We start from the raw sequence: 13,722 nt of genomic DNA, 5'->3' as shown, positions 1-13,722 counted from the left end.
GGCAAGGTGTCAAGAGTTACCATCACGATCACATTCACAACACTAGTTTTTTTTTTTTTTGGAGGGGGGGGGGGGCATTTTTTTTGTTTTTTTAATAACACATCCAACAGCTTTCAGTTTTCAGAAAGAAAAGAGCATTCACTATTTGCATTTAGTACAAAACCATGCTCATTATGTTTTCACTACAATAAGACATAAATTTTTTTCTTTAAAGCTTCCCTAATGTACTACAAAAGAGAGAATTTAGAAAAGAAAACCCTCCTTGAAGGATCTGCACCGGCGCAAATCCTTTAGGAGGGTTTTCTTTTTTTAAGTCTCCCTTTTGTATTCCATTAGGGTTGTAGTCCATTAGGGAGGCCTTTAAGAAAAAAAACTCTCTTAGGGTTGCTCGGGTTTCATTATGTACAAGTTTTCTAGTGCCCACCCTCCACCTCAAAAGCGGCAAGGCTCACAGGAAGGGAGTTCGGTGGGAGCATCCTTGCATGGTAATAGCGGGAGTATAAAGGAATGTAGGCGGCTTGATTCGCAAGGGATAGGGACTTTGCTCGGGAGGCGCTTCAAAATGTCCCACTACAACTCCTTTCTCTCTGTCTCTGAACCGTTGTTTTTGGACTTGACGGAGGTGCCCCTCCACATCCTATGTGGTGCAAAATTGGCAGCCAATATTGTTGCTACAGAGGTGGGGCTATCAAAGGAGGGGCGTGTTGGTGGTGACAACAGAAATCCACCTTATGGTTTCCTTGGACGACTTAGCTTCAAAGAATTGAGGGTGTTTGGCTCACCTTTAACAGCCTGCTCCTCGGGTATTCAGTTTTTGGGTTTATGCTATGGAGTTCATGTTGTGGGTTTGTTGGTTGGCTGAGATTTGTAAACAATCCGAGGTTGATTCTCTCGTCCTGATTTTGCTCTATGATCTAAGGCCCTATTTGGTGTTCTTCTTGGGACAAGGAGGCTCCATGGTGGCAACTGGATTGGACATTGCAAGTGATGAAGACTAGGGCCCCACCCTTCATACGACATTATTTTGCTTATTTGGATAAGTGGTAGTAAGCCATGTATGATGTGTTGTTATGATGTGCTAGTTTTAAACTGATTTAAGTATCACAAGGTATTCTAAGGTGGTTGTTGACCTCCATGCTCAAATCCAGTTGAAGCCATTTTTTGGTGGCTTTTACCAATAATCTACACTCTTTTTTTGGAGTGACTTTAAAAAACATAACTATAAAACTTATAGTGAAGACAAAGTGAGTATGGGAGAACCTATTTTTTTGAGCAAGCCTCTTGATAGATGCTTTGGGAATTAAAAGAGGAAAAGACAATGGAGGTGGGAAGTGGCGAGCCAAGACATAACTAGAGGTGGCGGATTGAGAAGTTGCCAAGTGTTGTTGATTATTGGAACACGGTCGTGTAGTCGAAGGCAAAAACAAAGTCTTATTTTTAATATGAAGGAGCTCAAACAATCAGCAACTAGGCTGTCGTGATGGCATGGCTTAACCCAACAATTTCTCTTTAGTGAACGTGATGTCTTGTGGTCAACTGTCGATGGCAAATTATTGCATGCCTTTTAAAGTGGCGAGGCAATCAACCAGCTTTAAATGGGATCCACCAGCTTTGAATGGGATCTTGAGAGATTCCTTGTATTGGTCGATAAGTGAAGAGCTTTGAATGGGAACTTAAGAGATTCCTTGTATTGGTCGATAAGTGAAGAGAGTTTTCTTTTAACTGTTTCTTTATCTCTTTTACTAAATGCAAAAGTGAATACACTTTTCTTTCTTAAAGCACTTCAATGTGTTTTTTTTTTAAATCTCCCTCAAAGCTTTTGCACATCTCTGACACACCCTTTTAGGAAGATTTTTTAGAGAGAGTAGAACTAGAAAAATACATCTTCCCTAAGAAATGAAAATAAGGGCAAATTTGGATTTCTCCCAATTGTTAGGTTAAAATTTGAAGCTTTTGCAAGAAAATATGTAAATCCAAAATATATGCAAGAGTTAAATTGCAAAAAGGAAAAAGAAAATAAGAAAAGGAATGAGATGTTATCTGTGTATGTTGATCGAGCCAAAAAAATTCCAAGAAGAACACCAATGAATATCCAAAGCATTTAAACAATCTGCCGCTTTCAAGATGAAAGATTTGAGGATGTTGCATCAGTACTTGGGTATACAATTGAAGGAGTGTGATGGTGGCATTGCCTTGTGTTAGAAAAGTTACATAGAAACATTGCTCTGCCTTTGAGCTACCCAGGAGTACAGCTACATGAATGTTACGCCCTTAATATACCATTGTGCATACGTACATGTATGCCTGGAAAGGTACATGGGCATTGGGTGACCAACATTGGAAAAACCTGCCATCCAAGTCAAGTTCGAACAAATTCCCTTCACGAATGTTGATTCAACCTTAACCTTTCAACGCCTTTCACTCCTTCGCAAATTGAGCAAGGCTGACAACACATCCGCTTGTAGCAATGTATTTGAATCAGAATCAACAAGATAACTCCAGCACGATAAAATGTCTTCTGTGTGCAGAGGCTTTAGGTGTGCAAATTTGAGCATAGGCATTACTGGTTATACTGCTTTTTGTCCACAATATACACGAAAACTGAATTGGTGCTTCCTTCTAACTACTTCATGAGAGAACATAAAACAATAAGCTACATGAAAATTGAAGCCACGCTGCTCTGCGACAACTTCTGAGAGAGATAAAATGCAGAGATAGGCCTTCAAAGTTGTGTACCCGATAAACCTAAAGATACCAGCAATTCTCGGCTGGTGAAAACTATGCGAACCACTCCACGACATTAGAGGGTGAAGATTATACTGAGGACAAAAGACAGATTTGAGTGCATGGTTGCACGAATAAAGATAAGATGGACAAACCAAACCACCAAGGGCATACCCAGACTACTAAGGACCTCGTTGACGGTGCCAAAGAGAGACAGCCCACTACCATTGACAGCACCTTTAAACAGAAATTTCTCTCCGGAAAATCGCCCGCTGCGCACAGAAATAGATACATGTCTTCTTTGATATCTGCAAAATTTCATTTGGCCGAGCCATAGGGTTAATTGTTTTTATTTTCTGAACAACAAAGTTATCTTTTGGCAAGCACCACTTCCACATTCTTCCAGTTGCAGAAGCAGACTTGTCCTCTACTCGTCCCGTCTTTCATCTTGCCTGCAACACAATGACAAAAACAAACCGCATGCATATAAATACTCTAGGTTAGGAAGTCTTTTAACGTAGGTAGCAGCCTTCCATAGCAGTGAGAAATAAATTAGCCAGCCAAAGGATTTCATCGCATTTCATAATTGGGCTTTCCAAATTTGAAAGCTTTCAAATTGCCTTATTGGAGTGCACACCATAGACTGCTGACTTCTGTTGCTCTCTTTTTATAATCTCAGAAGTAAAATAAATTATACTTGAGCTTGTTATAAAAAATCGCTCTAAATTTTGTAGGTCTTCTCACTTCAAGTTTAAATTTTGAAGCAATCTCAAAATTTGTAGGTGGCATTACACTAAACCTAGGTTTTTGAAAGCATAGTTTGTTATCATTCTTCTGATCTCATATGCCACTTATAACCTTTCGTAGGCATTGACAGTAATTTACCTTCCTCTTTCAATTTCCAAAGCTGGCAATACGACCGCCTCTAGGCACGTCAATGCATTAAAGATGCAAATAAACATCGGGAGAATAATCTAAATTCCCTCTAAAAGCATGCTACTAACAATTGGATACTCGTGAAAAAAATCCCACCTGAGTAACTTAGTATTATGCTGCAAGAAAAAGGGACAAAAAATCTCTGATTGGAGATGAAACCCTTGGGCAGCGACAATCCTTTTCCTTCTGTGAACCTTGAATGGCCAAGAACACCCTTAAAAATATGCATGTAGGTATCTGTGAGTTAGCACTTGTCTGTACCATTAGTGCATTCGACTCAAACTTCTCTCTCTCTCTCTCTCTCTCTCTCTCTCTCTCTCTCTCTCTCTCTCTCTCTCTCTCTCTCTCTCTCGTGAATCGATCACTTCATCACGCACGCACACATGCACCCACACAGAGCCAAGCACACCACAGAGGGGGTTAAGGCCCCCTCCGACACCAATGAAGCTTTTTCTATTATGTCCTGATCCACCCCGTGAGCGCACCCATAGGGGAAGGATCATGAGAGGTTTACATCCAGCACTTCTAATTGATACACTAAATCAATTCAGATCAAGCTGCGCGCAAAATGGAGTGGACGAGGGCATCCATTCCTGCCAACCACAAAATTTATTGATCAGCACACACCCAAGACAGCACATGCTCACACCAAAAAAGAGACTAGTAACAAGGAGAAAGAGACATACATTAAAGCAGATAATTGCATGAGGCTGTCTTCTGCAACCCGAGCCACCATCATAATGAGCTTTTGCAGAAATTGAGAATGTAGTGTAGACAGCGAAGGACGTTCCCTGCGTTCAAGCTCAGAGAGGAAGCCGCTTGATGGCTGACAAGGCTAAACATGCACACCATGAACCTGAGGACTAATTCCTGAGAGACATATTCTAGAGAGGAAATTCACATAAGGCTGTCTATTCCAACCCGAACCACCATCATCATGGTTTCAAAATTTCCTGTGAGACACATGCTAGAGCAGAAAATCACATGAGACTGTCTTTTACAAACCGAGCCAGGTTTCAAAATTTCGCAGAAACAGTCAAACAGTGCAGTGTAGACAGCGCATTCCCTGTGTTTGACCTCAGAGAAGGCAGCTCGATCAGTGACAAGGCCAACATGAAGGCCGATCTGATGACTAATGCAGTGGTTTTTAATGTGCTACCTTATTAAACAATTCAAGATTCAAGAAAGAAAGAAAACTCTCTCTCTCTCTCTCTCTCTCTCTCTCTCTCTCTCTCTCTCTCACTGCCGATGTGCACACGCACGCCCACACACACGCACACACACACCAAAACCGAGGGGGGTGAAGGCCCCCTCCAAAACCCGAAACAAGATTTTTCTATTACGCGTTGATCCACCCCGTGAGCGCACCCATAGGGAAAGGATCACATTTGACACATGAGTGGATTACATCCAGAAGTTCTAGGTAATAGAATGCAGCAAAATGGATCAAGCCACACCCGAAGATGGAGCCAAATGGCAGCATCTGTTCCTGCAAACCACAGAAGAAACAATTTGAAAGATCAGCATGCCAATGATAAGTTCGTTGCATGCGTGCTCAAACAGAAAGACAATGGTCTAGACCCAACAAAAAAAAAAAGGAAGCCAGAGACATACACAAAAGCAAACCGCTGCATGAAGGGATCTCTCTCCGCATCAGAATCTACAGTCCGGCAGAGACGAAATCCCTGCATCCGACCCCAAAGGGAAGGTTGCCTTGGTCCGAAATTTGAACGGAAGCAACAGATAAAACTCTACAGGGTGTGAAAGCACGTTTCGAGCATTCGACCTCCCAGAGAACGCAACCTTGAATTGCTGACATAACACCATGAGCCAGCACGATCGAGGCGCAGCACGCTGATAAGAAACGGCAGAGCCACACCTTACCTGTGAGGCGAAGCGCGCAGAAAACGTATGGCAAGGGTACACGCATATGTTTCTTTGCGACCGCTTTGTATACAACTCGTCTCGAGTCGGCTTAGGGGGGTGTCACATTTGGGGGGGGGGGGGCAATCCGCGGCCATGCCGAGGTGGCGGGCAACCATATGTCCAACAAAAAGTAAAAGTTGGCCTCCCACAGTCCCACTCATGTCACACAGGGGCAAGCCCCCCTCCCCATGGATGTCCAATTGCAAAAAGGTGAAGCGGTGGATTTTTTCACGCACTTTGAACTCTAGCTGTCAGCATCGAAAACTAAAGCTTTACCATTTGGCTTTCTCTCACTAGCTGCAAATGAAGGTCGTCTTTTTTGTAATCACCCCAGTGTGACTGCGCTTTGGCGGCTACAAGCGAGATGCGAGAGAGGCGGGTGCCCCAGTCTGACATGGGCCTTATTATTATTTATTGGCACTGTCGTGAGGCAGGGTCTATGGGGAGAAATTTTTTCTAGCATGGCCATAAGGCCTTTGGCCAATTAATAATTGTCGTGTGAGCATTTTCATTTGGTATTTTCCAAGTGGCGTTACTATGGGAAAGGAATTTTGATCAAGGCATGCAGCTATCCATCTACCTATTTTTGGGCTCTCTGTGTACAAGGAGCTGCAGTTTGTTTTTCTCTTGTTATTTGTCGACAATGGTTCTTCTTCTCCAGGTGTGTTTTCTCCTCCTCCTCCTCCTCCTCCTCCTTCTCTCTCTCTCTCTCTCTCTCTCTCTCTCAGGTCTAGCGGGTACAGCAAAAATAAGCCGCAAGCCCCTCCATCTCTCTCTCCCAAAGTCCCCCCCCCCTCGGGCGAGGGCAGCCCTGTGGGAGGCGTGAAGCCCTTAGCCTCGCCCATCTCTCACAAAGCGACCCTCTCTCTGCATTATCCGGCGCGACACCCTGTTGGTACAACAGAAACACAATAGCCAAGCGCCCTACGAGTACAGCAGTTACACAACGGCCCCTGTGTTTGCCTCGTTTGCTTCATCTGCTCGTTGCCATTCGTCAGTCATCTGCTCGTCGCCAATCATCAAATCGTTTACCCTCTATACCTTAACCTTCAAAGTAATTTCACTATGAAGCTTAATAACATATTTACGCCCCGACAATGGACATATCTAAACAGGGCAATCTCCTCCTTTGGTACTCCGGTTTCAAACACTCGCAAGAGTTTTCTTGCGGTGGCAGTTGCGCCAAGGAAAGACCCCAGCACTCGACAGGAAGCAAGGATTACAGATTTGGAGGCCAAGGTTCAAGAGCTCATTGAGGAGAATGAAAAACTAAAGGAGTGCTTGCGCAAACTTGAAGATGGGAAGGAATCGGAGAGCGAGGCTATGCTCGCTGGCCGTTGAGAAAGGAGCCCACGAGGTAGCACATCAGAAGATTAATGCTGAGATACAAGTAGCCATACAAGAATGCCGACTTCAAGAGTCTTTTGGGCTCAAAGTCAAGATTGGGGGCTTGACCCACTATGGTGCACCGACAAGGACAGTTTAATCATCAAGCTTAATGACATTCTTCAACCAATTAAGATTAAGCCCGAAATTGTGTCCTGGATCAATGACACACACAAGCAAGTGCCACCCAAGCAATGTATCCTCACAACGATAAAGAAGAACAGACGAAGTTGTTATGCCAATCTCGACTCTTGAAGGGCACAAAGCTCTAGATTGCCGAGGAATCAACCATGGCTCAACTCAAGATCAAATCAAGCGAACTCAAGAAATGCATGAAGCTCGTAAGCAAGGGAAATGGGCAATCTATTGCGGCGGGAAAGCCATCCTCCAAGAATTTCGAAATCCCAAACCAGCCCTCTCCGCACTTGATCCTCCTTAGGTTTTCTTTTCTTTTTGTTTACCTTCTCGATGGACTCTCAGTCCTAAACTGATATTTATCTGATGCATTCACTTAGAAGAAGCCATTGTAATGTTTTGTTTTTGGTCCCATGGGTCATATCTAACCTCCGTGGACGATAATTCAACCTCTCTCTCTCTCTCTCTCTCTCTCTCTCTCTCTCTCTCTCTCTCTCTCTCTCTCTCTCTCTCTCTCTCTCTCTCACACACACACACACACACACACACACACACTCACACACACACACACACACACACACACAAAGATGCACGCACGCCCATGCGTACACACAATGTGTGTCATCTAGAAGCTTCTTCTTTTTTCTAGTGCTCTCTCTCTCTCTCTCTCTCTCTCTCTCTCTCTCTCTCTCTCTCTCTCTCTCTCTCTCTCTCTCTCTCTCTCTCTCTCAACAAGGATGGTTAATGGATGATGGACAAGGAGTTTGGCCAACAATATCTTGCAGAGGAAGACTCCTACATCAATTTTTCTAATTGGCATGATGCTTTCGGAACGCTCTCATCCCAAATGGAAAGTACACATATTTGGGTGACTGGAGGAGGGAGCCATTTCATTGAAAGAATATACTTAGTCGTTCTTAGGATGATGCTAGCATCCATGAGACATGGTTACTCTGGCTTACAAGGCATGAGTTGCATGTCTGAGTTGTGAATACATACTGTTAATGGTGTTTTTTCAATCTTTATGGAGAGGGCTTCGCATTTAAAACATTTATATAGGACATTAGTATGTATTATATAGTGATTGTAGAAGCATATTTGTGCATGTGAAGGTGATGAACACCCGCGACTTGATCTTTTGAAAGTATATTCCTCGTGCCATGTATGATTGATCAATCTTGTGGTCTTTCATGGAGTGCAGCTTGTGGTTGACAAGTTCAAGCAACTGAAAGGTGATGTATTTGTCATGGGGATGTACAAGCTTCCTGGGAGTGGAAAGGCCAGCAAGACACTTCACCTAGAGCTACGTGATGAAGAATTGATCATAGAGCGCAAGAGATTCTTAATGTCAAGCCTAACTGACCGCTTTGTACACACTTGTCTCTCAAACTTGAAATATTACCTAAAGATGTTGCTTATATTCCTCGATAGACTTTGAGTAAATGATAATAAGAAGATTAAGTGATCAATCATTGAGCTTCTTTGTGTATAAGCAGTGATCCTTATGACACTACTTAGGAAAAATATATGTGCAGAGAAAGGGAGCAGGTGAAAGAGCATCAAGCATGTGAATCGACCTCAATAGGAGCAGAATCAAACAAGAAAATTGTGGGCATTTGCAGCATTTGGACAACAAAAAATTGGGCAATTTTGAAGGCTTGTGAAGCGAGTAGAACTGAGGCAGCGGAAAACTTTCTAGTGGGCAGAGTGTGGATTTTTTTAAAAAAAAGCAAAGAGCTTCAGCGCTATAAATAAAAGTTGCTTTGTAGGGCTACAGCAAAGAAGCAAACCAAAGCCAGCCTTGGAGGGCTTTGTAGTGCTTCATTAGGAACAGTGTAGAGAAGCAGCAAGGAAAGGGTATGTGTGTCACACGAGCACACTGTCTGGTTTTCCCTATATTCTTGCCACACGTTGCATGTATCTACACTCTTATTCTATGATGGTATAGTGGTCGATTTACTCCCACTTTGATAGTGATTAAATATTAACTCTCATTTTGACACATTTTATTAGCTTGGACATGGATTTGGTGTTCTTGTATCCACTAGACATTCTGATCGTGAGTCTATTGCATAGAGTTACAAGTAGTCATTGGTTGCACGTTCTACATGCTTATATGTGTAGATTTATGCAGTTTCAGATATGCAGTAGAGTCTTTGCTCACGACTTGCAGTATGGGTATGTGCTTCATGCTCAGTTAAGAAATGTTTATCTCGGTCTTGAGTTGTTGATACTCTTTGTGCCTGTGTTATCACTTGGCACTTATTTATGCATAGATTTTGCTTGGTTTAGAGTAGACATTGGACAATACTTCTATACATCCCGTGGTAGACCTATGAAGTGCATATGTGCGCATTGGATTGATGTGGTTTTATGCTTGATTAGCATAGTAGTCAACTGATGTTCCACTTTGACATATATGCATTTTTCTTCATTGATATGATGCCCATTGTCATAATAACTAATATTCAATTCTTCTAAATGATTTTCTCATGTTAAACTAATCATTTAATATGGGGAAGTGCCAGGGGAGAAAAGGCTAGAATATTGGTTAAGCTGGCAGACCGGCCACGGTAAGGATCCAAAGGAGGTAATATAGGGATCCAAAGGGGGGGGCCATCTGCAAAAGAGAAATGTGCAACAATGGGCTTTAAAGATCCTAAGGTTCAGCCCCTTAAGACTTCCAAATTGCTAAGGTTCCAAAAATCAAAGGTTGTGTCCAATGGTTAAGCTTAGAAAAACTGGATGCTTTGTGTGTGTACAAAAAAAGTCTTCATGATTCTTACATAGGAGGGGGCGAGCCCTGTAAGTAGGGGATGAGAGATAAACACACACACACTCACACTAGCTCATGTGTGAAGCAAGAAGACTCTCTCTCCCCTTCTCAAGCTTTAATGGAAAGCTTATCACCTACTCCAAGCTTGTGAGAAGGGAGGCCTACACCAACGACTCTTGGCTTTGTGATGCAAATCCAACCAAGAGCCAAGCTTCAATGCATGCTCATCTCATCTACCATGCTAATTACTAAGCTATGTTATGCTAATATGAGTGATTATGTGAGAAGATGTACTTATTTCTCGTAAGACTACTCCTTCTTCCTCTCAATCTACTCTCATACCTAGCTAGCTCTCACCATCTTCGAAGGTGTGTGACGTCTTGGGTCTCAGACCGTGTGGGAATTGATGTTGTGTTTTATACGTGTTTTCTTAGTGCTTGAAGCTTCCATCTTCATTGCACTAGCTAGTTATTGAAGGAACACAAAGAATTGTATTGTAAAATGTCTCTCTTGATGGGGGAAACCTATAATACAAAGCCTTTTGGAGGGGGCACCGGCTCCATGTAAATCCAGTCCTCAACTGTTGTCAATAGATTAATTTCTCTCTCTTTTGACGTGTTTTTCGTGCCTATCTAACTAGGTGTTATGCTTTTTGTTGCTCTCTCCACCCAAGCACTCTTGTTATGCTCATTAGGAATATATTCTAATGAAATGCTCACTATGTTCATGCTATTTTTCCCTACACACAAGTTACTAGGCCATTAAATGTTACATTGGTATCAGAGCACAATGTTTCTCTTTTCTTGCTCAAGAATGGAGGTCCTCAAGCTAGCTATAAATGGTTGGTATTATTTATTGCAATTGAGTAAGTAGAATAGGGATTTTTTCAGCCTTGCAGTGCGCCTGCCGTTGTGCAGATAATGGGGCATCACCGTCGAGAGCTATGGTCTTAATAGTGGAGTCCTACGGGGCTTGCCTACGGCTTAACCACTATTGAGCTATTAAAAGCTTGACAGGAGTCGGTGTTGTTTTGGTGTTGAAAGACCCTCCCTTCTATTCCTTGCAATTAATGGTATTCGAGCCACGGGTACAGTAACTTGAGTGCTTTTCTAAAGGGGTAAAGAGGAGTAGCAACAAGGTCTGAAGTGCCAAAGTACACCTAAAAAAATTTACACCTAAAAGTTGTTAGAATGGCTGACAATAGTAAAGAAAGTGAAATTAATGTTGATAGCTTTGATTTTGCTAATGTGCAGGCTACTAATGTAGCCCCTATGCTTGTTAACTACCTTGTTTCCAGGCTTCAACAAGTCATGGCCAATCCATCCCTCCAAAGTGAAGTGCAACGGCAGCTTTGTGCTCATGGGATTCTCCAAACTCCCCACCATGAAGAGAGAGTACCTAGGACGCCTCCTTGTGAGACTTCCAAAAGAGACCTCTCTCCGATTCGGGAAGAAGAAGAAAATCCATACGAAGGGCTCAAAAATTTGTTTCTTGATGACGCATCTCCTTCCCAAAGGAGAACTCAAGAGCCCCCACCAAAGGAACGAGAAAGAAGTAAGTCTCATGCCACCTCGCGGAGATGGCTCCACAAAGACGGCGGGCAAATCGCTCTCCATCACCTCCTAAACGGAGAAGACCATCGCACACTTCTCCACACCATAATTCAAAGAGGGGTGACAAAAAGCAAAAGAAGAAAAAGGCGAGAAAGATGCCAACCTCTTCTCCATCTTCTTCATCCTCTTCCTCTTATGAAGAAAGCGATGGTGCAGACAAGGAGGACAAAGGCAAGAAAAAGGCGAGAAAGAGGTCACCCTCTTCTCCATCTTCCTCAAATTCTTCATCTTCTGAAGAAAGCGATGGTGCAACTTTTGAACCATCAAAAAGAAGAGGCCATAGGAAATCCTATGCCGCGTGGAAGAGATCGTCCAAGCTCAAGAAATTCAAAAAGGGAGGAAAGAGCATCACTTTTCTTACCTACGATGGCACCTTTGGTGCTACGCACAAAGTCTTGGCTTTCATCCAACAATCTATGCGATGTTTGGAGATGAGGGCTTCATGGAGTCCTCTAAGCTACGCCATGTAGCTATGCACTTTCAAAAGTCCGCCATGCAATGGTGGTCTAGCCTACGGGCCAACGGTGAAGCTCCAGAACATGGAAATCTTTAAGAGCTTCCATCATGAAGCATTTTTTGGCCACCTATGCCAAAAACAAAGTACTCACCGAATGGCGAAGTTTGAAGCTCTCTCCCTACCAATCCATTCACACATATGTAGAACAGTTTTGAGACTTACATCTCAAAGCCATTGTCTTCAAAAAGATGGATTTTGGAGAGCAAAAACAACAATTTTGTGCGGGCTTAACTGAAGAAATGGCAGTGTATGTCAACTCCCAAAGGCCACGCACCAATTTGTGGTTATACACCATACTATGGTGGCTTCTCGAATCAATTTCCAAACAGGGGGTAAGAGAAATCTTAAGCCCACGAAAAACAAGGGTTCCAATGAGCCTAAGGGGAAGGACAGTGTCCAGAAGTCTCCTAAGGGCAATTCCAAAAACAACAAAGCTAAGGAGAAGGGAGTTTACAAAGTCAAAAAAAAAAACTCTCTCCTGAAGAGCTTGAGCGTTATCGCAAGGATAACCGTTGTTTCAAGTGCGGCGAGCAAGGGCATGCATACCGCGCTTGTCCCCAAAAGAACACCTGCCATGAGCCTCCTAGAGCTACCTTGGTCGAAATCCAAGAAGAGGAAGCTCACCACGAAGGATCTCCTTTATGCCATGCTTGGGGAAAGGTAAGAGAACATGATGCTTTTATTCTCTTTGACCCTGGTTCTACTCACAATTTCATATCCACAGAGTTGGCCACCAAGCTAGGCATCCAAGCCTATAAGATGAGAGTTGTCCTACTCGCAGATGATGCTTCCAAGGGGCAAGAAGATTCAATCACTCCCTTAATTGGGAAATTGAGGCTCCATGTCCAAAATAATGTGGACAAAAAGGACTTCTTTATCTCGCCTCTCAAGCATGAGGATGTAATCGTTGGGGCACCATGTTTTGATTGCATGGCTGCCAATGTTAAATTCCCTAAAAGAAAAATCTACTTTAAGTACAGGAAAAAAGATATGTACATAGATGCCAAAGAGATGGGTAACACCATACCCATTGGACATACGCAAGCTTTCAATAAGTCAATAAAGAGCTGTATTTCCATGTACATAATTTTTGTTAAAGTTTCTCAAAATGAACCTAATGCTTTAGCAAAAGAAAATATAAACAATCACAAGGAATTAGAGTTATCCAATTTTCTCAAGGGGTTTAAAGATGTCTTTATTGACGACATCCCTTGTGAACTACCTCCTAAACGAGGCAATGATGACCATGCAATTGAACTTCTTCCAGGAAGTTCACCGCCTAATAAACCTCCTTATAGAGTTTCTCAAGCTCAACGAGAGGAGATTATGTGGCAAGTGTATGAGCTAGTTGAGAAGAGCATGGTTAGGCCTAGCTCATCTCCATTTTGTTCACCCGTGCTACTAGTGCAAAAGAAAGCTGGCACATATCGTATGTGTGTCGAGTATAGAGCAATAAATAGGATCCTATCAAAAATAGGTTTCCCATTCCACGGGCAGAAGACCTATTTGATAAGCTATAAGGGTCGACCTACTTTAGTAGAATTGACCTAAAAAATGGTTACCGTCAAATAAGGATAGTTGATTAAGACATTGTAAAGACCGCATTTTGCACTACGTTTGGTCTTTACGAATATATAGGCATGCCTTTTGGCTTGACCAATGCACTAGCCACATTCAACTGCTTTATGGAGAAGCTATTCATGCCTCAC

At 42.7% G+C, this 13,722-nt stretch overlaps 1 protein-coding gene across 2 annotated transcripts; it reads right to left on the bottom strand.

The window, feature by feature from the left end:
- Nucleotides 1-2,076: 2,076 nt before the first annotated feature.
- Nucleotides 2,077-5,664, bottom strand: LOC147458263 (uncharacterized). 2 transcript variants are annotated; one of them, XM_086512941.1, is made up of 5 exons: nt 5,275-5,601; nt 4,347-5,149; nt 2,899-4,253; nt 2,737-2,819; nt 2,077-2,572 (listed from the first exon to the last, which is right to left on the bottom strand). In XM_086512941.1, the coding sequence occupies exons 3-5, from the start codon at nt 3,016-3,018 to the stop codon at nt 2,485-2,487; spliced, it is 291 nt and encodes a 96-aa protein (XP_086369067.1). In that variant the 5' UTR covers nt 3,019-4,253; nt 4,347-5,149; nt 5,275-5,601; the 3' UTR covers nt 2,077-2,484. The 2 variants fall into 2 exon arrangements, 1 of the variants encoding a protein (XP_086369067.1); XR_015188209.1 differs by lacking the exons at nt 2,077-2,572; nt 2,737-2,819 and having other exon boundaries at nt 3,944-4,253; nt 5,275-5,463; nt 5,545-5,664.
- Nucleotides 5,665-13,722: the final 8,058 nt, after the last annotated feature.

The sequence above is a fragment of the Adiantum capillus-veneris genome, chromosome 5 (assembly GCF_014529385.1).
Source record: "Adiantum capillus-veneris isolate H3 chromosome 5, ASM1452938v2, whole genome shotgun sequence".
Classification (NCBI taxonomy): Eukaryota; Viridiplantae; Streptophyta; class Polypodiopsida; order Polypodiales; family Pteridaceae; genus Adiantum; species Adiantum capillus-veneris.
Note: the sequence above shows the minus strand (reverse complement) of the source record. Positions and strands in the feature narration are given on the sequence as shown.